The sequence below is a fragment of the Carassius auratus genome, chromosome 31 (genome assembly GCF_003368295.1).
Source record: "Carassius auratus strain Wakin chromosome 31, ASM336829v1, whole genome shotgun sequence".
Lineage (NCBI taxonomy): Eukaryota > Metazoa > Chordata > Actinopteri > Cypriniformes > Cyprinidae > Carassius > Carassius auratus.
Window position 1 is genome coordinate 17,485,976 of NC_039273.1, and position 24,347 is coordinate 17,510,322.

The 24,347-nt window shown below is 36.9% G+C and overlaps 2 protein-coding genes across 9 annotated transcripts in view; both read right to left on the bottom strand.

Moving 5' to 3' along the window:
- Positions 1-14,638, bottom strand: part of LOC113050702 (SET domain-containing protein 5-like) — a 34,020-nt gene extending 19,382 nt beyond the window's left edge. For 2 of the 8 annotated variants that reach the window (XM_026213942.1, XM_026213940.1), the window contains exon 1: positions 1,624-2,496. In XM_026213942.1, the coding sequence (XP_026069727.1) occupies positions 1,624-1,676 (53 nt within the window). In that variant the 5' untranslated portion in view covers positions 1,677-2,496. Of the gene's footprint in view, positions 1-1,623; positions 2,497-2,641; positions 2,745-5,176; positions 5,407-14,223 lie in introns of those variants that run through there. The other 6 variants (XM_026213936.1, XM_026213938.1, XM_026213939.1 and 3 more) reach the window with 6 other exon arrangements.
- A 2,458-nt stretch (positions 14,639-17,096) lies between these two features.
- On the bottom strand, positions 17,097-23,637 carry LOC113050703 (probable peptidyl-tRNA hydrolase 2). The gene is made up of 7 exons (XM_026213944.1): positions 23,375-23,637; positions 22,950-23,032; positions 22,614-22,685; positions 21,563-21,637; positions 19,437-19,534; positions 18,854-18,968; positions 17,097-18,567 (listed from the first exon to the last, which is right to left on the bottom strand). Exons 2-7 carry the CDS (start codon positions 23,028-23,030, stop codon positions 18,481-18,483), a joined length of 528 nt encoding a protein of 175 aa, XP_026069729.1. The 5' UTR covers positions 23,031-23,032; positions 23,375-23,637; the 3' UTR covers positions 17,097-18,480.
- Positions 23,638-24,347: the final 710 nt, after the last annotated feature.

Below are 24,347 nucleotides of genomic sequence, written 5' to 3' on the forward strand. Positions count from 1 at the left end.
TTGTTCAAAAGCCTCCAACACTGCCAGCTTAGCAATGTATGCAGCTAGTTCAGCCTCCAAATCAGGCTGCTCCCTTTTCCTCCTTAACTGCTGCTCTTGGCTCCTTGAGGACATGCCTGTTCTTTAAAGCTGCAACAAGAGCAACAATTACAGCTCTATTTGCCTTTGCTTTTATCCTTGCAGAGGATGTAGCTACTACTGCTCCTGTTGCTCATTTTCTACTATCAACATTAGACACACTATCATTTGGATTAATGCCATCATCATTAAAGGTACAGGTTGTATGACCTGCCACGAGAGGGTGCACTACCAAAAAAATTAACAATCGCGTGGTTTGATAGCGTGGGATGTTCGGATTTGTTGTCTTCTACCCAACCGCTGACGGCCATCAATCAGACGGAAATATAAATCATGGATTTAATGGATGAGGTCACGTTTTATAAATGTTGTGCTTGATGTAATAAATTTCAAACACGAGTTCAACGATTTGCACGAGTAGATTACGTTCAAATATATGATCAGACGTGTCCTCGCGCGGGTCTAGAGACGCGATGCCCCACATTTGGCCTCTATGCCCATTATACTAATCATTCGTTTTCTGTAAAGATACGGATCAAAACAACTCACCTGTCAAGTAAAACACAAGTTTACGGGAGCTGTCCTTGTTGACAGAACCAGCGGCAGATGGTAAACAGTAATTATGTTCCATAAATAAGTAACACAATCCACCATAAAATGTGCAAGAATAAGTAAATAAGGAACTGCTTGAAGCAATTAAGTGGTTTGCTGGACACAAAACACTACTTCCGCATTTGTCCACGACACTGTTGTCATGTGGTTTCTACGTCAGTAAATGCGGTCACAAAGGGTAACTAACGTCATTGACATGCGACTGCACTGCCCCATGTCACAGTTTAGAATGGGAATTTTCTTATAACAAGTAGTTGAAAACATTAGAGCTATTGTTAGTAATCAGCTGGACAAAATATATAACACTAGCCTAGTGGTCTTTGGATATTTTACTGCAAACATCTTACAAATTGTACCTTTAACATCTCATTCTCTTACAAACACGTTACCTTCATCAAACAAAACCAATCAGCAATGCACTCATCACTAATCACCATTTTTGCTTTAAACAACATTTCATGTTCTTCTCTTTCATCGGGTGGCAATAAACCCAATACGGTCGTGCATGCTTTAAGCTGATCACATACCTCAATGAGCTCTTCAAGTGCACTCTGTACCTGAAATTGGTCCCCCTTTGAATAAAACCTTGCAAGGATTTTCTTATATTCTTTGAATTATTCAGCTTGGCTTTTTTGACAGCTTGCAACTTATCTAATTTATCAGATAATGTTTTAAACTAAAGTTTTACCACGCGTTTTTCAGTTTGTGAAACCACACGGTTTGATTTACTAGCAGCTGACACACCAGACCCCACAATTTTATCTGATGTTTCGTCATAAATCTTCATAAGGTATAGACTGTTTTTAATAGTTTGTTGCAACAAACAAACAAAAAGTCTATGATCTGCCTGAATCGGCGAACAGACCTTTTAATGCATTTTTATTGTGTGTGCTCCCAACATAAAGCCATTAAACAGTGTAGCGCTTCACGTACCTCAGCCTCAGTGTGTTGGACGCCATTAGATGATCCGCTGTTACTGTGTTCATCAGTCAACTTTAGAAGTTATAAATCCAGCATCGCGATGTCCTTTACAGTGTTACATAACTGCAGAATTACTTCCCAAAGACGAAATCCATCGATTCCCATTAACATCGCGTCCTCTTTGTTTTGTATCCAAACGTGTCAAAGTTTCCAAACACAAGTTCAACAAGCCAAGTTCAACAAATCATGGTTTTTTACGCTCTTACTTTGTTTGATGTAATGTTGTTTTCTTCCTTATTGCATGTCTCCATAATGAACGAGTTGACCATTCTTCTGTTGCATCGACACCAAATTGAATAATGTCAAATTCAATATCCAATACATACACCAAAACAAAGTCTACAATGTCCAGCAGTTTCGCGCCTGTTTCCCTGCACTAAGTTGCTATGCTTTGCGATGTGGCCAAAAACCTTTTGCCTTTCCAGGTCAAACGCCTACCTACAGCTGAAGGAGGGCTACCTATTTACTAAAATCTTGTATCGTTCACAGCACCACTCAATGGTCAAAATGTGAATAACATATCACCTTATTAAAACACATTTAAGCTCCTACATGCATTAATGAGGTGCTATTGGGTTACACATTGTTTTAAATGACATTATCACTTAATGGACCCTTTTCACAGACTGTAATGTGCATTTTAATGGTCATCAGCATCATAAATCCTGCAGTTTTTTACAAAACAAATTTAAGTACATTCATAACACTTTGTATTATACTACCATTGCATCAAATTACAAAAAACTAGTTACCACTACTGTGAGGTTGTTTGTAATACAGCGTCTATGGAAGAGAAGGTAAATTTGACAGTTTTCTATTCTGTCATTATCAGTTTCTCTTTCCATTTTTTCTGCTTCTGTTTGAAAGTCATGAAAACATTATTGTAGCATTTTTCTTTTTCAATTTGGGAATGCTAAAAAAGGTCCATCTTTAATTTGTAAAAATAAAACAAGAATAAAAAACAACTTACAGCATAGGGAAGGCCCCCATATCCATGACTCTGTGTATTCCCACAGCTGCGACTTGAGTAGTTTTTCTCATTTACTGCTGGGCTCGCTTCAACTGACTCAGGACTGAGAGAAAGAAAGATTTTTGAGAAGCTGGCAAACAAAATGCTAGTTATAAATGTAATTTTGTGATCTCCAGATGACTGCCAGAGACATTGCTTAACACTAGTGGATACTAGATACTACACCAAAGCACGTTTTCCAAAAAAAAAAATGAACCTAGATTAAGAGGATGGGGGCTCCAGGAACAGGGTTGAGAACCACAGTACTAAAAAAAGGCTGGACTGAAAAAGCCACACCAAAATTGTTAGAGAAAACCAAAACACACACATCCATTTAAAAGAGGATGAAATTTACAAATGAAAATGCCACATATTTCACCCATATCTCAAGTTTTAGGAGCAGAGGTAACTAAATGTGGATCAGCAGGCCATCAAGGTGCTGCAGAGTACTCTGTGCTTGTGCAGGAAGATACTGTGTAATATAAAGTGGGAAATGGGGTAACATTATGGCATTTAGTCAATTAAGGGAAAGCAAATCCTGCTTTAGATGGCTAGACTTATTTTGTCATTCCAAACCATGAGCTACACTGAGTGGTCACTTCGGATGCAAAGTTCCACATCTGCTTCAGTGAACCTCTGCACTATATTTGAGTGAAGCCTCAATTCTCCTGTTTGAAACTAATTTCTGGAAAGAGAATCTGCTACCTGATTATTTGACACTGGTTGTCAGAATTTCCAACTATTTCCACCATCAATGCACAAATTCTTGCAGATTCAAAGTTTGCATTCTTTTAATTTAGCTAAGAGAGCACAATTCTTATATTGGTCATATGTCTTCATGTGATATGAATTCGTAAATAAGAATTCATTAAACCCAAACTTGAAGGCATTTGCATGATCTTAAGATCTTGCGTCTCCTGCATTCACATGCATATGTAAGTCAATGGAATGAAAATTATAGTGTGACCTTCCCTATTAACTGCAACTGATCAAACACACCTGAACCAGGACATCAAGGCAATGCAGTATCCCTATAGCCTGTAGAAGTATTCTGTGCTGCAAAGTCACACTAAACCAGAATTGAAGCTGTAAAATGCTGATTTCATGCTGATGACAGACATTGTTAGAGAAATCAGAGGTATCCCAATAAATATGCTTTGTCTCTTTTACAAATAGACCCAGCTTTTGAACAGAAACAGCCTGGTGTTTTAGATAGCCTGCTGTGTGTAAGGCACATTTTACATCTCATATTGATTTTTTTTGGTTCTTTTTGCCTTAACAGCATCTGTTAAGTAAAAAGTACAAACAAGTGATTAATTCCCTTTAAGTGACTCAAGTGATTTAAGTGATACAATTCATATTGTAATCAAAGTACGGTAATCATATTAACCATTGTAATTAATCATATTCAGTTCATTAAATTTTCTTTTCTGTTTCTACCTCAGGATTCTCATCGTTAGGTGTTCATTGTTTCTGATTAAATCAATATGTGATGTTAACTAACTGCAAGATTTGGATCTTAACTGTAATTTAACTTTTTCAAAAACATTAAATTTTATGTAAAGCTGCTTTGAAACTATACGTATTGTGAAAAGCAAAAAAAAAAAAAAAAAAGTGACTTGAAATTAATATAATAATAGTTATTGCTGTCGCATCTGAATTGTTACCAAGAATTAGATCAAAAATTTTGGCATTACGAAAACTCATTACATTACAGTTTGCATATATATATTTTCGTCGCGAATGTTGATCTTCCTTCAAAAAACCTGGTAAAAGAGTCGCGCGATAGCGTATGTCATCACTACAACACTGCATTAGATCTGGCTTTTGTTCACACAGCACTCATTCCGGGATCAGTCCCGGGACGTGTTTGCTTTCACACAGAAGTCGACCCGGCAACTTTCCGGGTCCAACGTGCAGTGTGAAAGGGGCTTAGGGGTTAAGTGTCTTGCTCAGGGACACAGGGACACATTGGTGTCTCACAGTGGTTTCGAACCCGGGTCTCTCACACCAAAGGCATGTGACTTATCCACTGCACCAACACCCCCCCCCCCCATTCGTTTTTTAAATGAATCCAGTATGCCCATTTATACAGGTAAACATGCAAGACAAAATGATTCAATTTATTTTTCTTAGTCTAAACTAATGCATTTACCTTCACAGAATTCCACCATAAATTGCATATTTCTTAATGCAAGTACTATGGAGATATTTAACCATGGAGAAAAAAAATGCAATAAATAAACAACCTCACTACTCCTTTTTCAGCAAAATGGTGCATGATCTGGTGCCAGAACCCATTCTTGGCCAGTGCTCAGCCGGCTCAGTGTTTCCACAGGCTTGATAACAGGTTTTGTTGCAGTGTGTTATAGTCTAAAGTATACTGAAACTAATTTTCTGCTGTGGAAACGCATGATTCAGGTTAGGAATAGGCACCAACCAGGAACCCACAGCAGAACCATTTTTTTGGAAAAGGGGCTCAGAACAGAAACTTACTCTGATCCAGCGGCCATATCGGTGTAAGGTGTCTCAGGTGTGGTGACTCCCAGTGTGATTACTATGCTCATGACGTCAAGCGCAGCAATGCAGAGAAGGGGATAGGGATGGGGGGTGGGGAGGGGGGGAGGGAGAGGGGAGGGATGAGGAGAATCAAGGCCTCCTAATGGCAGCAGTGAAGCACTCCTCGGATGGGGCGCTGCTATACCACATCATGCACATCAGGAGACCTAAAACCATAGACCACAAAAACAGAGAGGGAGAGAGGATTAGTTACATGTCATGTGTGTCAATGCAGCCCTAAAATCTTGCTAAATTGATAGCACACACAAAAAAAAATTGGCTTTTTATGCACCATTCAAATTGGTATGTATAGCTCTCGAGTGTATAAAGTGATTACTGTAAAATGTTGTCTCTTGTTGCTAAACTGTGGTACATGTCTTTACTCTGCTTACTGAGGAAAATCAGCAAGAGAAGGAGGAGAAGAACAATACAAAAGGAAAGGTCTTTGAGACTAAAAGTTCCATTCATTCCATACGCTTTGTTTTTTAACATTGAGTGTAATATGTGCAAGTTAAAGTGGGCCATCTGAGATGATTCACATCACCCTCAATTAGTAGTGCTGTAGATTATACTATACTAGGAGTTAAGACCCAGAAATGAACAAGTGTCCGGCAAGCTAAACCATAGGTTGAAGTCAAGCCAAAAGTGTTGTTCATTTTGAAACACTGTAGCAGATTTCTCATCAGGCATATAAATTGCAGTTTATTTGTTGCCAAAATCATTTTAGTATTTATACTGAGTTAGGACAACTTTTTATTATACTGAAGACCAACTGTTGGTGTTGAGACGAACTTTAGCATACAGGAAGTACATTTTTTACACAAGCAAATTTGAGACACACACAGCTTTCAGCATAATTGGGCATCTTCTTCACTGATTTCCACATAACTTGTATAACTTACATTTCACAGGTATATCCTCTATCTGTAAATGTTAGAAAGCCATAGAAAATATTTACATACATTTTTCTGTCAGAAGTTCATGAGCCTTCTGCTCTGGGATTCTCCGCTAAACTTCAGTGAACGAGCACCGCCTTTCACATGTGCGTCAAACAGACAGAGCTCAATTAAATAGGAGTGCTACAATTATAATCAAACAAGTAAGTCTATTTTTATGATAGCACTGAATACTAAATAATATTTCTAACACAATGCCTTTATGTAAAAATGAACTTTTATTTTGCAACCCTCTACGCACACCTTGGCAATATAATCGGCATTGGCTAGTAAAGTTTTTAGTTTACTCCCCAGACTGATATTCTATTTCACACACACACACGATTCCAATCAGCTTATCTTTGTAAAATGGCACAGCTTCTTAAATCTTAGCTTTTTAACCAGTCAGTCAAGCATTGTATTAGGGTATTTATACTATTTAATGATAGAACTTTAGTGATTAGAACTAAAACTTGATAACCATGTATGAATGCATATTTTTCATTTTAACTGAACTTAAGACTGGTGGTGATGCTTAAGATATTTTTGGTCATTGAGGGTTTCTGTAAAATAAAAAAGTAATAGATCTTATTAATTATTATTAAAAGATAATACTAGTACTAATTCTGCGCTATGGATTGATGAGCTGCTGGGTTCATGAATATTAATCACGTTGTCTACGTTCGGTGAAAACTGATTTGCTGAAATCAAAACAGGGATGGTAAAACATCAGCGCCAGCCAATGAAATTGCCATTTGCGCATTAGCTCAGCACACTACCGGAGAAACCGGCGTATCAAAAAAGTTGAATAATTCTAAATGAACTCCATTATTTTGACAGGAGAAGACAACAAAGAATATAACTTAAATTTAGTGTGTCAATTCAGCATGGTAAGACTCTTGCTCTCTCTCTCTGCATGTGTGAGAAAAAGCGCTATCAGCAAAGCGACGGCAAGTCGTGCGCCTTCACAGAGAGTTTACAGTGCGTCAAATACAGGTGTGCTGTGCGTCCATGAATTGAAAAGTACAGATCACTTGATGGAGAGCGAAACTCTGAAGCACTCAGTCAGTGTTCAGCGAGTGAAAATGTGCTAATCTTGAACACACACACTGGCGAGTAAAGTCTAAGAATTTATTAGCCAATGGCTAACAATAAACCCAATTTAGTCGCCCAGAGTAAAATTTTATCGTATATGCGAGTGATTTACTCCCAACGACAGGTTGAATTTTTGCGGGTTGCAGTGAATACCATTAAACTGACACGTTTTACTCAAATGAAATGGTAAAATGCTTGCCTCAGAACAGTTCTGGTGATGTTGTTTATATATTTATGTCCTCGAGACGGCAGCCGCTGAAATTTCTGCAAGCGTCATGCACTTCAGTCTATTTGGTAAATCATTCATTCATTCACACAGAGACGTGTAAAAACATGCAGGATTCATATTTCAACCAACTTTTGCAGCTTAAAATTTGCAGATACTGGTCCATATGGAGATTTGATTTGTTTAATTTAATCAAATGCTAACTTTGACAAATTCCCTGACTGACCATATTAAAATGTAGGTTTAATTTTTTATGACTGGATTTTGAGATTGTCCGCATTTTCTGCTTTGCGGAAATCATAGCATTGTATGCGTCAAGAACTGGGTTTAATGGGTAGTCGGTAGCACCGGTACTGAAACCTTGTACTGTGACATTTTCATTTATTCAGTACCGACTTGGTACCGAAGTACCGGATCTTTTGACAACACTAACGGGGAGACTAGGACTGCACGATGTGTGGTTTAAGCATCGATATCGCGATGTACGAATCCACGATAGTCACATCGCAGGATGTGCGATGTAGGCTGTCGTAGTTTATCCGTTATTCATTAACTGTACGGGCCAGCTGCTCCCGGCCCTTGGCGAATAGAGAGAGCACGCGTGCGCGAGAGAGAGAGCGAGAGCGAGAGCGAGAGAGAGAGAGAGAGAGAGAGAGAGGGAGGGAGAGGGAGAGGGAGAGGGAGAGAGAGAGGGAGAGAGTGCCCCGGCAGCACACTCACTGTCTTCAAACAACACGAGCGCTGTCTTGCTCTCTCTCCCTCGCGCATATTAAATCAATTGACACAATGTGGCCAATGTTTAAATCATTTAAAATGAGAACGTAAGTGTGCTCACCCCATTTTTGTTTTTAAGAAAAAATTTGATTATATTTCATATCGCAAAATATATCGCAGAAAGATAATATATCACAATGTCATTTTTTCCCAATATCGTGCAGCCCTACTGGAGACATTGCCACAGTTTGCCAAGGCAATGGAGTGTGTTGAAAGAGGTCCAGCATGGACTATGGCCAGAGATATCACAAAATCATGAAATATTGTCATTATTAAGAGTATTTGGCATTTCCAATTAATGTAGACCTGTTATTTTCTGACTATTATAATTAAATTACTTCTATTATTCAATTAATATTAATATAACTTTGCTTCGCAACAATTTCATAGCACATCACCGCATAACTGAAATAAAAATATATTAAATCAAAATAGGCTATTAGCTTAGGCTACTCCTCAATAAAATGTTTTAAAAATGTATTTTATTATAGCTTAGAAATGAATTATAGGCCTATAGTCAAAATTAAATTGTTACACTTCGGTAACACTTTTATGCAATTTTATGCACCGCTTTCAAAAACAACCTGTTCAACACAAATAATGTTTCTTCAAATTTTTTTCATTATGTTCGGGCCATCGGAGAAACATTAAAGAAATAAATTAAAACAGATATACCACATATTAGGAAATTTGTCTCTCGTCGTCTCTGAATACGCACTGTTAAGGTGTGTGTTGTCAGATGTCGTCAGTTTTTACTTTTACTATCATTGTGAAAGACGTTCACTGGCATAAGTTTGACTTGCACATAGTTTGCACGTTGCTTCTATGATATCCACTGGCTCATAAGTAGCTTATTTCCAATATTGCAATGCACCGGCGCTACAACCCGAATAGTCAGATGTGGACACACATCTGGGACGCTCTGAGTGTGCTCAAACACAACAAACTCAAATAATTCACAACTTCTTTTTATTACGGTAAAATTATCTTTATATTATTACATTCGCAATTATTGTTATTAATGTTGTGCATTGCTGTTGTGCACAAGCTGCATGTGCTGAAGCTGAAGAGCTGAATGAACAACGCTAAACTGAAGTACTGTCAGCTTATTCAACACAAGGAAACGCATCATAAATTCAGGTATTTATACAATACAAATATAATGTTAGAGCTTATATACATACAAAAAGACCGCATAAGAAATGCACACGTGAACTCGAACCAAGTTACGTGCTAATCAGAATGTGTAAATTCTGTTGTGGATGATCTGGTCTCTTCCAGCAACAATGCGCTGAAAAACGGAAACGAAACGAATTCATATTGTTTTATTATAATAGTGTTCTCATTATAATGTTATATAACAATCTTAATCATAGTTATTAATGTTGTAAGCTACTGTTTAAGCTGCGTGCGCTGAATTAAAGATGATCACCATTCACCAGCAAACTGAAGCGCTCTATTAACCCTCTATAGGATATATCTTAACCAAACTCTTTCTATATGAGAAGAAATCTGATTTATATGCATAAAATAAACAATATTACAACGTACAATTGCACAAAAGACTGTAAATACACAAGTGAACTTAACTGCTAGTCGTGTGGATCCATTGTGGATGTGCTCTTCTCTTAATAATGCGCTAAAAAATAGGCGAACAAAGATTCCATTACATTATTTTATAGTAGCTAATAATCTCATTAGAATATGACAAACTTTTTTTCATTTTCGAACTGTTTCTAATTATACTTCAAGCAATTAAAAACCATCATGGTAAACAGCGTGCATCTGAAGTGTTTTTGCAGGAAATAATGCATTTATCAGCTCTAAGATAACGTCCAAATTATCTTATCGGTTCGATAACGATAACAGAATTTATCAATTTAGAAATTATCAACTGATATCGATATGGTGGCCAATATATTGTGCATCCGTGAACAATAACACTGAATATATATGAATATACCACATTTCTGCCAAAATAACATGGATACAGTTAGTGCTGCTATATTAGATATAAAGTAAATCTTGGTGATTTGTCGACTGTAAAAGCCTTGTAAATGGATCATTCATGGCACAATGTTTATGCTATTTTCCCTGTCAATGCTGTTAAGAATGTCAGAGAGGTGTTTCAAAGGGCTTAACACTAGCCTAAATCACAGAGAATTCTGCATCAAATTCAAACCTCTGCACTGTCTCTTGGGCCAAGATAGCATGGTTCAAACAAGTATAGCCAGTCTTTTTTGTAACACTGAGCATTTGCCATTTGATTTTTATCATATACAACAGAAATGACAGGTAATAATGAGAGAGAGTTGGGAAAGTTTCCCTGTAATAATTTAGAGAACCACTGGTTATTATACATAAATCACATAAAAGCGAATGTTTTATTTTCACATATATAAATTAGTTTCAGTTCAACACACTCTCTCCTTCTCAAGTAATGTTAGTAATAATTGCATAATTTTCTTTCTTTGCTATCGACATTTCTGGCAGAACGAGCACATGAGCACAATATTTGGAACGGTACTGATAGTGTCGGTATCAATGAATCACTAACACAAGTGTAAAATGCAAGTTGTGCAAAAAAAAAACATCTAAAAGTACTACACTCGTCATATTTGATTTTTTTAAAATCTGTGCTTGTTAAATAAGACACAATTGTTGGTGAAAATTCAATTTAGCTTTTTTGTGAGAACTCAATTTCACTTTCTTTGAAAGCAAAAGTATTGCTCATCTGGAAAATAATATCCACTCCTACACCCATTGACCACTTGTCAGTTGTTTTGTAATAACAGGAAAACACAAAGGCAAGATAGAGCCTACATAAATGCACAAAACAGGACATGGCAGCATGACTAAATTTGGCATAGGCTAAAAATAGTTAATGCAGGAAATACCCTATTATCAGGAACACTAGAAATATATTTGTGCCAATGAAATCATGTTAAGGCATATATACAGACTTGCCCTAATTAAATTTTCCAATCCAATAGGACAACAGTGTTTTATAAGCCGCAGGTACCCAATGGCTGATTGTCGGGTGAGCAGGGGGTTGTTCTCTCTTGACTGGACTGCATCAAGAAACATTGCAGTTACACAAATGGGATAAGCTGTGGTCAATTAATACTATTTTTCAATGATTATGTAACCCTTTTATACCTATAAACAATGCTGACCGTTTGTGACATTATCACCAGACACAAATGTGAAAATTAATTTTAAGTATATTCTCTCTGCCAGTTTGTTTTTTTTAAGACGACCGACCCACCCTTGCCAAATACCTGAGAAAAAAAAACCGATCAGGAGCTAAAATGGCTGCACAAGGTTCACAGTAACAAGAGATGAAAAAGAAGCTTGAGTGGCAGAGTTTGTATGGATTCCACATTCAAGGTTCTTCAGCTGCCTTTCAATACAAAAAGTAAAATAAAAACAATGTTTATGCTACTATCATTTTAAGATTGTGCTTATAGTCGTTCCAAAGCACGGGTTAGGGAGGGGTGTGGGGGAGGGGTGAGAAAGAGAGAGAGAGAGAGAGAGAGAGAGAGAGAGAGAGAGACCAACCAACAACACTCAGAAGCATCTGATTGGCTGAGGGTTTCTGAAACCACCCAATCAAAAGCAGAAGAGAAGCAGGCATCTCAGCAACTATTTTTCAGTCTCAGTACATGTAATAGCACAAGAAGAGCTAAAAGCCCCAGAAAACCAAACACAAAAGCTGTTTTCTCAATGTATTTTCTATACTTATAATTCTTTTAAAAGCAATGCAGGTCATAAAACCAATATGACTGTTGCCAGATTCTTCAAAACTATTAAATTATTTTAAGTCACAACTTTTGAAAACATAAAAAAAAGGGTTTACACTGCTAATAAAGGCTGTGAGATCTCACAGATTTGAGAATTTGTATAATATATATATTGTTTGTCTGTATTTTGTGGAATTTTGTACATATTGCACACATTTTATATATATATATATATATATATATATATATATATATATATATAAAATGTGTGCAATATGTACAAAATTCCAAATCAAAGCAATGAGGACATAAAGCATTAAAAAACAGTTGTGATAATAAAACGCATTGCATATTTGCCATTAGGTCTTGATTTGTGGTACAGTTTCTCTCCATTCACATATTCCCACTAAACCCCAACTATGTTCTACATTTTGATACTAAAATGCTCCAGGCCATTTAATAAATTTCCATATATGCTAAACTTCAAAAAATGTTTCAACTCTCCACGTTTGTCCTCTGTCTCTGGACAAAGACACACGTAGACTTTAGATAAGGAGTGAGTCACAGAAAGATCAGGTTTCACATAGTTCAAGGCGGACGAAAATAAAACCTGAAAACATACTGGCAAAATGTCGGACAGGCCCAACATCTGCTTACTGTTGCCAGCAAGCTCTCCAGGAATACAAAAATGCGTGAATTATATCAGGCACTGTTATAGACAGTCTGTGTTTCGGGTCCTGGTGACTTCAAATTTATCAGCATACAGACAAACAGGACAGTACGCTCTCAGAGGACCTCTTAAATAATATAATGTGTGTATATGTAAAAGTAACCCTGAGTATGGTGTACGCCTTGCCACAACGGCAGGCGTTTCTTCACGGTTCATTTTACACGCTGGAAATAACATAACAAATGTTACATATTTACAGCTTATATATAATATAACAACTAATATATAATAATAAGTTTTTTATATGCCATCCGCAGTAACGTGAGCGAATTAACGGTTGACTGGTCTTCCTTGTCGTTTCCACTCACTTGTTGTTGAAATAAAAATGGAGGCTAAAAAAGGAAAGGCGAGTTCCCATTAGAAATACCACCCATTTCTCATGGATGGAGTTGGGGGTTGGTTGATGGGGGAGGCGGAGGTGAAGAATGAGAAAAGCAAGTCACGGTTCTCGGGCCAGGGTTCGCATTATTTTCGCTTCCACAAGAAAACACAAGCCAGATCAGGAAATTATAAACACATAATAAAGTTGTCCCATAGTCAAGATAGAAGCAGTCAAAAAAATAATACAAAAATAGATGTATGCTTATCAAATAGAAAGCACTTCTCAACAGGATACCTGCTTATCCCGACAAACTATCTTCTTTCAGAACAGACAAAAAATAAATAAACCCACTTGGTAAGTCCAACAAAGTGCCTCCATAAAGTTATTAAACGAAGGCAAAAAATAAAGTTAAGCACTTTAATACATCATTCTCTATGTTCTCTGAAAAATATGTTGATAAAATTCAATTCTGACAAGCACGGATGTTGTAAATACAAACTCTGCCATGTCTGTTTTCACACAGAAACTTGATTTAGCAGAAAACAAGTCAACTAACACTAAAATGCACAGAGTCTCAGTTTCTGTCACAACCCTAATCAATCGTTTCTTCTATTGTTTTCAAATTAAAATCCCTGGCAAAAGAAACGATTTTTAGCATTTTAATACATTATTTTAAACGTACTAGATTTTAAGACAGCAAATTTCGGCTAAGCTAATTGCTAACTAAAAGGATACCTTTGCTCACATTGATGGAGAATTAATTATGTTGAGTGGCACGAATGCTATGAACTTGATATATATGCGAAATATAAGACAGACAGTATAATAACAAGTCGATCGCTGAATGATTACAGCAAAAAAGCAGTTCTTAGCACGAGGTTCTTGGCAAAGTGTGATTGTGATTATGGCTAGGTTACATCAAGCTAACATGCAAACCAACCAACACGGTATTACATCATAAAAATAATTTGATTTGATTCATTAACGTGACAGCAGAAACAATCAACCAAGAACAGTTGAAACAGAAAAGCTACAATGCGTGTTGATAAACAAGAGCTGATAAACTGAGCTCCCAACTTCTGCATCAACTTTGCCTAGTTCATAAAAAAACATAAGCTACTGCCATCAAAACCTTCATGGAAATAACAAAAAACCTTACCTACAGCGTCCTTCCGGCGTAATTGAAATTCAGATGCCTATTAAAGACGTCTGGTGTTTTTAGAAAACCCAACATCAATGCGAGGCAGAGCAGCAGGCCTTCTCTTGCAACCTCGGTGTTTCCTGTGAACTGTAAACCGCGAGGCTCTCAGGCTGTCTTCCAAACTTCTCAGTGTCCCTTAGGCAAGAGTTGAAAGTTTCACATTTTCTCCAATTTAAGACATTGCACGGTCTTCAAATGTTCACGTTCAATTGTCAAGGAATACATCAATATACAATGTTATTTAACATAATTATAGTCGGTATTTATATTGGTATGTACAGCACTTGGTGATTCTAGACTGTGATTCAGTCTCATGTCCTTTACATTTGCAGTATTGCCCATCCCCCTCTGTACACCGGCATCGACCGCGGCTCCCAGCGAAGCCTACACACGACCATAGAACAGGGTTTCCTCCACAGCGGAGCAGGGGTTCATTAGGAGGGCGGGCTTTTAGCTCTAGCTCGCGCCCTCTGGTATGCTATTGGGTAGAAATGTGTCAATCACTGTAACAAACAGGAACGCGCATTCGTCGTTGGATCATCGCGGAGCTTGCTGTTGTCGTAGACAGAAAAGAGGCAGAGCCCTGTATTTTCCGGAGGTGGTTCACTTCTCCAGTCAGCATTTCCATGCAGCATGAGATGGCGTTGAGAAGGCTGCTGGAGTAAGCTTCGAAGACTAACGACTAGTTAAAATGGATACTCTCAAAAGAAGGGACGGAGGATTTGGGGAAAGAGGTTGTGTTACTAAATACACACGCCGTGGAGTTCAATGGTCTTTTCAAATAAGGAATATTTTTGTTTTCTTGTATCCGTGTAAAAGGGAATAACAGTGTTGTGTTATACAGCTGTAGCAGCGTGGGGTTTCCTGGGCGCTGTCGCAGGGAGCGCGACACTAGAGCCTCAACAATACTGTGAAGAATACATGAGGGATCCAGGAGTGGACTGGACGTTTGATTTTGTGCAGGATTTAATTATATACAAAATATTTATCAAGTTGGCGAACTGTGGTTTTTTATTTAAAAAGAGGAAGACAAGGGACACCAAACATGGGCCAAAATAATTAACCACGTTTAGACGACCAACAAACCAATTAACGTTAAATCACTAATCGTAAAGGATTTAAATGCAATTTTCGTTGTCTTTTTTTTTTTTTTTTAAAGTCAGATGATAAAACATTTATTTTAAGAGTGATTGCCTAAGGATTGTTGAAAAATGTACACTTGACGTGGTAATGCTAATCTAGTATATACTACAACTAACAAAGGAAGGCTTGAGCCGTTTCTGTGGCGTTGTTGAACAGCGACTCTACAAAAGCGTAACGTTACTTGCATTACTCAATAGCAAAACCCCCACGGCTTACCGGAAAACATACTTTTTTCTAAGTTATGGTTAATATCGGAGCCTTTGTGTTTCGATCTGTTTTTATAGGTTTCAATATTAATAAAGTGCCCACTCACAACGCCGAAGTCTTCATAGACTTGTATGTGTTCTGGTGAACAAAATTAGCTAAATGAAAACGTCTCTTGTGAAACACATGAAACTATATGACATTTTACAGTAGATATATATAAACGATTGAATATGTAATTTAGCTGATGAGGGCGGCCATCCGTACGCGTGTTATTCAGGATGTAATACGTTTATGTAAATATATATTTGTTAATATTATGTATGTTATATAATTGTATTCGTATACACATCTGTACATACGAGTACATAGTCATTAAGTAGGTATTGGGTATTTTTCTGAGTTCCTAAGTTCTATCTGAAGAAGACAACTTCACAGGACATCAACCGACATTACATATGACTTTTCATTATTTACTTTTACTAAAAGTTACTAAAATGTGTATTTATTAGTCTAACCGCCATGTTTGTCTTGGACCGAGAGCCTCAGTCCATTTAGGTGACGCTTGTATTTTTTATTTAGTACGTCAAGCTTGTCTATGTATTAGGGTTTCAATACCTTGAAACACATTTTTTGATTTGTTCTATATTATTGAAACCCGTTAATTCACATATTTTGAACCATTTAAAAAAAATATTAATGCATGATAGTTGTAAAATTTGAATTGCCAGTAGCATAAGGCTGTAAGTATATAGGCTGTAAGTTTGTTACCACTGTCTTACTGTTGCTGCATTGTAATTTTTTGTCTGAATAAATTAAGTGAATCATTTTGAGTTTGCATTCATCGTCAACTCTCACAGACAAAGTTCTATCAAATAAAAATTAGGCTACACTACACCACATCCACCTGCAGAAATGTCAAATACGGATTATGTTGCATTTACATAATTACATGTCCATCTCAATGTTTGCAATCATCTCAGTTTTATGTGCATTAAGTGATGGTAGAAAGCCAGTTTAATGTTGCTGTTCTAAACAAGAGACATGATTTCTGTAATATAGTGTACCATATAGTGTAACAGTAAGTCACATCCCATGTCCGAATATGCCTACCTCCCAGCAGTACATGAAACAACATGTCCAAATTCACAGTTACAGTAGGCAAAAAGTGCCCATAACTTACTATTCCTGCAGAGAATCTTAAGAGGGTATGCAATTAACACCTTACTATTCCACGAGGTAACCGGACAAGAATTGTAAATGAAAAAGAAGTGACACAAATTACTTTGTCCAGAAGTGAATCTACACACAGGCTAATTTTATCATCACAAAGGGATTGAGTACATTTAATCGTAAACAATAAAAAATTCCCACAATAAAAAAAAAATGTTATACATTATACTTTGACAATGGCTATTTGATTTCACAATCATTAAAACACTGGGTTCTACAGGCACATTAAGAATAACACTAATGTGATTATACAGTTTTTTACATTGCCATTTAATTGACATCTCTTCGAGGAAGTTTTTTTTTTTTTTTAGCTCTATAGAAATTAAGCGACTTGTTGATAATATCTAATAGTTGTTTTATCACATAACTTAAGACCTTTAAAATGCAATTATTTCAACATATCTGTTGTGTTAAACTACTGTATGTAGGTGTTTTCCAGTTTTCACTCAGTAATTTTTTCCTTCATTAAAACATACAAAATAAATTAGTTGTAATATAAAAAAAGTTTAAAATCACATGAGATGTAATTTCAGTGGTCACCAAGTGGGTTGCATTACCAGTCAATTTATACTAATTTTATCTCAGTAATTTACCTCCATCCCCATTTTGAAGGACTAATACACAAATCATAGCTTACTGTGCATTTCTAAAATAGTATTGATAGGGATGTGAAGCAAAAATGTAACAATATTATAGAGACATACATCTGATTATAGAGATATACTTCACAATATATAGTTTTATGATAACTACTTCTTAAAAATGATAATCTTTGTGAATCCAATTTCCAAGTAACGGTCGATCTATAAAATGTAGATTTTTATCATTAATACTGCAATAGAACTTTAAATATAGTGTTTTATTGATTACATCAACTTTGTATTGTGTTTTTACTGCAAGCAATGAAAAAAAAAACAATACAGGTTAAGTACGATGTTAATTATGATTACTTTTTTTTTTGAAGCCTCTTCTCCACTTTACAAGTCAGATAACCTTCCATGACAATACTGAAAACCTTTAAGCAACTACATAAAATTACCCATTTTAATTTAGTTTAATTTAATCCAAGTTCTTAATTTCTGAATTTACTCAGTGTTATTTTCATAAGGATTAAGTGAAAGCTGTAATGGATGTTGTTTGTAAATCAGAGCATTCTGCGTTGTTTGTTTTGTGTGCCGTTTACAATGACAGTTTAATAGAAATGAAGTTTCTCTTGTCGTTATTTAGTGATACACAGCCTTTTCACATCACATTCAATTCAAATTGCTAACTCAAATTCACAACTGGATTAAAATATGGGTTCTTTTGTTGTGGTGCTGGAGTTTCAGACCTGCAGGAAACTTTGGCATAACCACAATAGAAACAATACATAAATAGTTATACTGGTTGACAAAATTATAACGGTATATAACCCACCCCAAGGTAGCAGTAACAGAAACGGTTTGTTTTTGTGTAAAGATGCATCCTCCTTGTTAGGTGTCAGTGCAAGTCATCACAACATAAACAAAAAATTACTGAGTGCACCATAATCTTGCGGGAAAACATGCTACTGTGGGAAACGCTGACCCCTGTTCTTTCTGTGGTACACAACAAACCTACACTTGAAGAGTTTTCCTCAGCATTACAGTAGTTTCCTCAAAGCAGTTTGAGGCTGCCTGTGACATTATTCACCATCTCCTCTTCTCCTATGATGGCAAGCACAGTGCATGAACCTGGCTCCACCTGCACACACAAACAGTACAAAATCTATTTCCAGGCTTTATCACGATTTACACAAAAGTTTAAATCACACAAAATGAATCACATATCTTTGAAAAGTTTTACTCCTTAGATTTTCATGTTAAATATGTAATTAGCATAAATATATACACACATACACGCAATATATATAATGCTTCTTTTATTGTGTGTTATTTAAGGTATATTGTATAGATTTAAAACATAAAAAAGAAACGTACAATGTTCCCACAATTATAACAATACATCATTGCATAGATGTGCCGCTAACCTGTGTGTGTCCAGCATCCTGTACCAGCTTTGTAGGAAGACTGAGGCTCATAGCAAGAGCCTGCAGCTCCAAAAGGTGTGCCACGTTAGTGCCTTGTAACACTATCTTCTTAGCTCTAAACAGGCACAAAAAAAGTTTTATTGCACACTGATCTGTCCCTTCTCTGACAAATGCCTCAATTTATTTCCTGTTATTATGAAGCCCCTGCCTCAGAAATACACGATGGGCTGTGATTGGTCAGCTGGCTCATTGTGTTATGATTCGCTAAACTGCCTCGAGCACATCTAAACATCCCACCCCTCAAGGTAGAGGAATGAAGCTGCCAAGCCTTTTCTGTCTAAAATAACAAAAGCAGCACTAAAAAAGTAGCTCCGGTTGTAAACAATGACATCCTTTATATTGCTTATCAGTCTGAGCCCAGAACATTAATGAAGAGGATCACGCAGAACCTGTGCAAGCACGGCAACAGCAACATTACACACTAACGTTAAAAAAGTGAAATCCCAATCAACCACCCCTTATTTAAAAACCCCCATTTATTAAAATAACAACAGAAGGATGAGGCCACAGTGCTATCCCTTACCCAGCATGGTCCCATCTGCAGGCCATTTCCCTCCAACTGTTTTTCTCCTGCAAGGCCTGATACAAACCCACTGCAGCATGACCCACCTGTGCCGCAACCTGCAGGGACACAATGCATAACCCATATCTATCAAAAAAGGGACCACACACACGACAGTGTTCTCTAAAAAATAATATTAGTTGAACTGCAAAAGTTGTGGTAGAGTATGGAAGCCCATTTCCACCACAGTTGAGTGAACAATGTGATTAAGTCATAATAAGGAGAAACTTTCTAACAGTAATTACTTTTTTTTTTTTTTTTTTTTTACACGTAATTATGGCATAATGTGTGCATTCAAAAAGCAACAGATGAGGAAGCAGAGATAGGAGAAAACGTCTAAACAACTGAATTGGTTCAGAAAATGATTCAGTCCTGAAAAATCCTCACACTGGCGACATCCGCTGGTCAGAGCCATATAAAAACAACAAGGACACAGTAAGGCACTTTCTATTAATGCCATTATTATTAACCTTTCAGCTTTTATTTGCATTGCATGGAAAAATAAATGCCATTACACCTAAACTTAATAAATGCATGTTACTTAATTGGTCATTTTATTAGATTTATTTTATTAGCATAAGCAGGCAATATTGTTTGTCACAATGGCAACCTCTTGGGCTAGTGAACACTTTAAATGTGTAAGAGCACCTATACACATGACAGCTCAATTAAACTAAAAGATATGGAAAACTTTTTTTTTTTTTTTCTCTCATCGCACATATATTCATGTTTGCTTGCTTAGGCACATTGGCACAACGCACATGGATCTCTCATTAGGACATCTTAAATCATTATTATGAGAAAGTGTCTCATTAAGAAATACCAAATCATAATTATGAGGGGTTTTCCCTCAAAATTGACATTTTATTTAATATTTATTAGAAAATTTCTCATTATGACTTAAAGGGTTGCTCCACCCCAAAATTAAAATTTAGTCATCAATCACTTACCCCCATGTCGTTCCTAAACCGGAAAAGCTTTGTTCATCTTCAGAACACAATTTAAGATATTTTGGATGAAACCCGGGAGGCTTGTGACTGTCCAATAGACTGCCAGGTAAATTACACTGTCAAGACCCAGAAAAGTACGAAAGACATCATCAGAATAGTCCATCTGCCATCACTGGTGCAAACATAACATTATGAAGCGACGCAAGTACTTTTTGTACGCCAAGAAAACAAAAATAATGACTTCAACAATTGGTCTCCTCTGTGCACTCTTCTGTGTTAGCCGCGCTGCACAGATCGACTGTTTACATTCAAATAAAAGCAGAAATACATGCAGAAAATGTATCCTTGTGGCGCGGCTGACTCAGAAGAGCGCACACTGCTTGCATTCAGCGGATATTCTCCAAAATGGCACTACAGTGATGCAGAGAGACACAGAGGAGACAAATTGTTGAATAAAGTTGTTTTTGTTTTTTTTTCTTTGTGAACAAAAAGTGTCCTCATCGCTTCATAATGTTACGGTTGAACTACTGATGGCAGATGGACTATTCTGATGATGTCTTTCATACTTTTCTGGACCTTGACAGTGTAACTTACTTGGCAGTTAATGGGACATTCACAAGTCTCCCAGTTTTCATTTTGGGGTGGAGTATCCCTTAAAAGGATGACAGTTTATAACTGTGGAAAAAATAAATAAACACACAAAACACAATCTAAAATATCTGCTCTGAATTCCAATAACTTGTTAAAAAAAATTATATCACTGAATCACTGAAGAAATTGTTTATGGATGGATTGGTTTTATTAATCACTTAGGAAAAAGTGATATACACTTTCAAAACAATTATAAATCATATTACTTTGAATAGTAAGACAAGCTAAATGTACTATTATTATATTATTTATTAAGCATTCTGTCAGTTCAAAGAACAGAATGTGATGTTATAAACACTGAATTGTGATTGGTTTCACATTTTTCATGACAGGGAACACCTTTCGATGGATGACCAGTGATGAATGAGATCACAAAACAGTGAGGGGGAAAAAACAAACATAATGGTCTTTTGTTCATCCCTCTCTGTAATTAATTTCTATATTAAGTACATTGTAAATCTGAAAATTGGAATAAACAATATCTACCTTCCCCACACCCATGGACAGCTCCATATTTACAACAAACACCATTTTAAACATCAGGTCCTCATCACCCTCTTCCTGCAAAACAAAACAAAACACAATTAATAAATTAAAAAGAAAAATTGATTTCCATCATGACTGCAGCAGTTACACAGCGTTCTATTTAGATCTATCGCTGTTGTTTCCAAAGTTTCTTAATACAACTTCTTTTTGAAAAAGAAGAAAAAATGGGAATTAATGTACATTTTTGTTATTGGGTAAATAAAAATAAAAAATGTTTATGCTATAATTGTTTCACAGGTGGCCTTGATAGGCCACTTTCATCTGATTTACTTGTTAGAAATGATATCTTTTGCTGAATCAAGCATCACGCTCTTCTTCTGGAGTAAATTCTAGGCTTTATACTGTAGGAACCGGCTGCGATGCGCATGGGTGTGACCACAATACAGGTAGTCAAAAAGAAAAAAAAAAGTCCAAAATGTTCATATTGCTCTCTCTTTCACTCTCTCTCGCGCTCGCTCTCTCTCTCTGCCCTGTTAAAATGACAGGACTTAAAAACACATGCAAATGATAAACTTTCACTCTGTGATGGTTAAGATGTGCAATTAATCCATGAATCACATACGTCAAGGGCCGGAGAGCAGCTGCCCGTACAGTTAATGAATAACGGATCAACTACGACAGCCTACATCACACATCCTGCGATGTGACTATTGTGGATTTGTACATCGCGATATCGATGCTTAAACACTTTAATGTGTAGTGTAGACAGCTTCACTGATTATGAACAGGAGTTATCATGAGAGCACAGAACACGTGAGTGATAGCTTCAGGGATTCTTTGCTTACTATCTGTATATAATCTATTCACTGTTTGAATAAGTTTTTTTCTTGCTGTTGAGAGAACCAGTTGCCATGTACACATCGCACAGTTTCAGTCATGGTAACAACATTTAATTGCAGAATTAACTCTCCTAATTCAGTGGTTTGTCATATCGAAGAAGCCCTACAGACAAAGCTGTTTTCAACATAACATTAAACTACTTGAAATGTACCTCGTTCTCTAGTTTGTTGAAGTAATACATTGCAGCCTCCTCCGCAGACACATTTTGAGTGTGCAAGAGTGCCTGTAAAAGATCAATAAAAACATCTCATGCCAAAAACCATGACATAACATGAACAGCTTTAATGCATGTCAGATTCTGCTAGCATAGCAAAATTAACTTACTCATCAATATACGTCAAACAATAAGGAGTAAACAAACAGTTCTGGTTCTCAAAATGGGTGCACTTTATTTTTATATATACTTTGAGAAATAAACACTGTAGAGTGGACCTGCCACTTCATTCATTGTAAGCAGGTTTATGGTATTTTGTAAAGTGCTGTGTACCTGCTTGGCGGCCTCCTCGGGTATGTCCAACTCTCTGAGCTGCTGCAGGAATACAGGGTTCACTTCCTGCTGGGACTCCATTTCTACAACACAGACATGCACATTATAACTCCCGTATTAACATACTGTATTCTAATAGACTGTAAGTGATATACTGTCATGTTTTAACTGAAGAAAGCAGCCTGTTCGGATTATAGGTGGGCTCACTGACGCTCCTTGAAACATAAATAAGCTTTCATTTCACTGCGACACCTCCAAATCCGTATAAAATCAACAGAATATGGTTTAAATGTATTCATATTTTCATGCTAACCACAGTTTGTAGCTGCGTGTGCTGATAATGCCAGTATTGCCACACATTCTGGACATTTTTAACAATCTAACTGAAAGCAGTAGTTTAGGCTGTTGTGGATAGTGGCTCTTACCTGCTTCACTACACTACTGCACGAGCGATTATCCCCTCTGTGAGCTTCTGCACGAGCGACTGTTTCGTTTTATCACTCTCAAATTGGCATAAAGTCATTTGTGATATGTGATTATTTTTAACCGTTTACTTGTAAATACTGCTTATAGTTTTAATTAATTTGTTGCAACAATAGCTTACGGCGCAAAACGTCAACTAAACATGACCGTATACAACAAGTTCGTGTCGTGTCAATTACATTTCCGGGTCATCTGCTTCTTCTTCTTTTTCTTCTTTGTTCAATGGCCGTTCACTCCTTAGGAGTATTACCGCCACCTGCTGTATATCTTGCGCACATGAGTGATGAATCTGTATTGCTATCAGAAAACAAAAAAACAAAAAAAAACTTTTGTTATGCCCTACCCGTCCAGAGGATCAGAGTCCATGCAAGCTTCAGCTGGCGCTGCGTGTTCAGTTTCTCCAGCTTCCACACTGGGCTTCTCAACTCCTGAGATGGGCTGAAACATCAAGATCCTCATCCTCAAACATTAAATCCTGTGGTCTAGTCCTTTAACCTCTAAAAATGTCAAAACCACCTTAAATATCTGATGATCACTCAAACCCTTTCCCAGAAGGTCCCTGATGCTCACTGGCCTGTTCCTTCTATAATCGTTTCCCCTATGTAGGGTCACGGGAGTACATTCCAGTGCCTCAGGCCGAAGGCAGGGATAAACCCTTGACAGGTAACCAGTCAATCAAAGAACTAACAAACAAAGACACACATTCACGAAGAAGGGCAATCCATATTCTCAAATTCATCTAACCTGCTAGACTTTGCACTGTGAAACCTGAAGTCAAAAACATACAAAGAGAATATACAAAATTAATAAAAAAGGCCTTCCGGCTCAACCTGGGGCTTAAATTGGGGACCTATTATGCTAAATATCTCTGCTAATATTAGTCTGTTTCTTTCTTATTCAGAGGTCACCGTAGCC

Coding starts and splice junctions, on each gene's coding strand:
- LOC113050703 (XM_026213944.1), bottom strand. CDS start 23,030: ATGGAGTCCCAGCAGGAAGTGAACCCTGTATTCCTGCAGCAGCTCAGA. Junction 21,638..22,613: donor TCAACAAACTAGAGAACGAG/GTACATTTCAAG, acceptor TTTGTTTTGCAG/GAAGAGGGTGATGAGGACCT. Junction 19,535..21,562: donor TGTCCATGGGTGTGGGGAAG/GTAGATATTGTT, acceptor GTGTCCCTGCAG/GTTGCGGCACAGGTGGGTCA.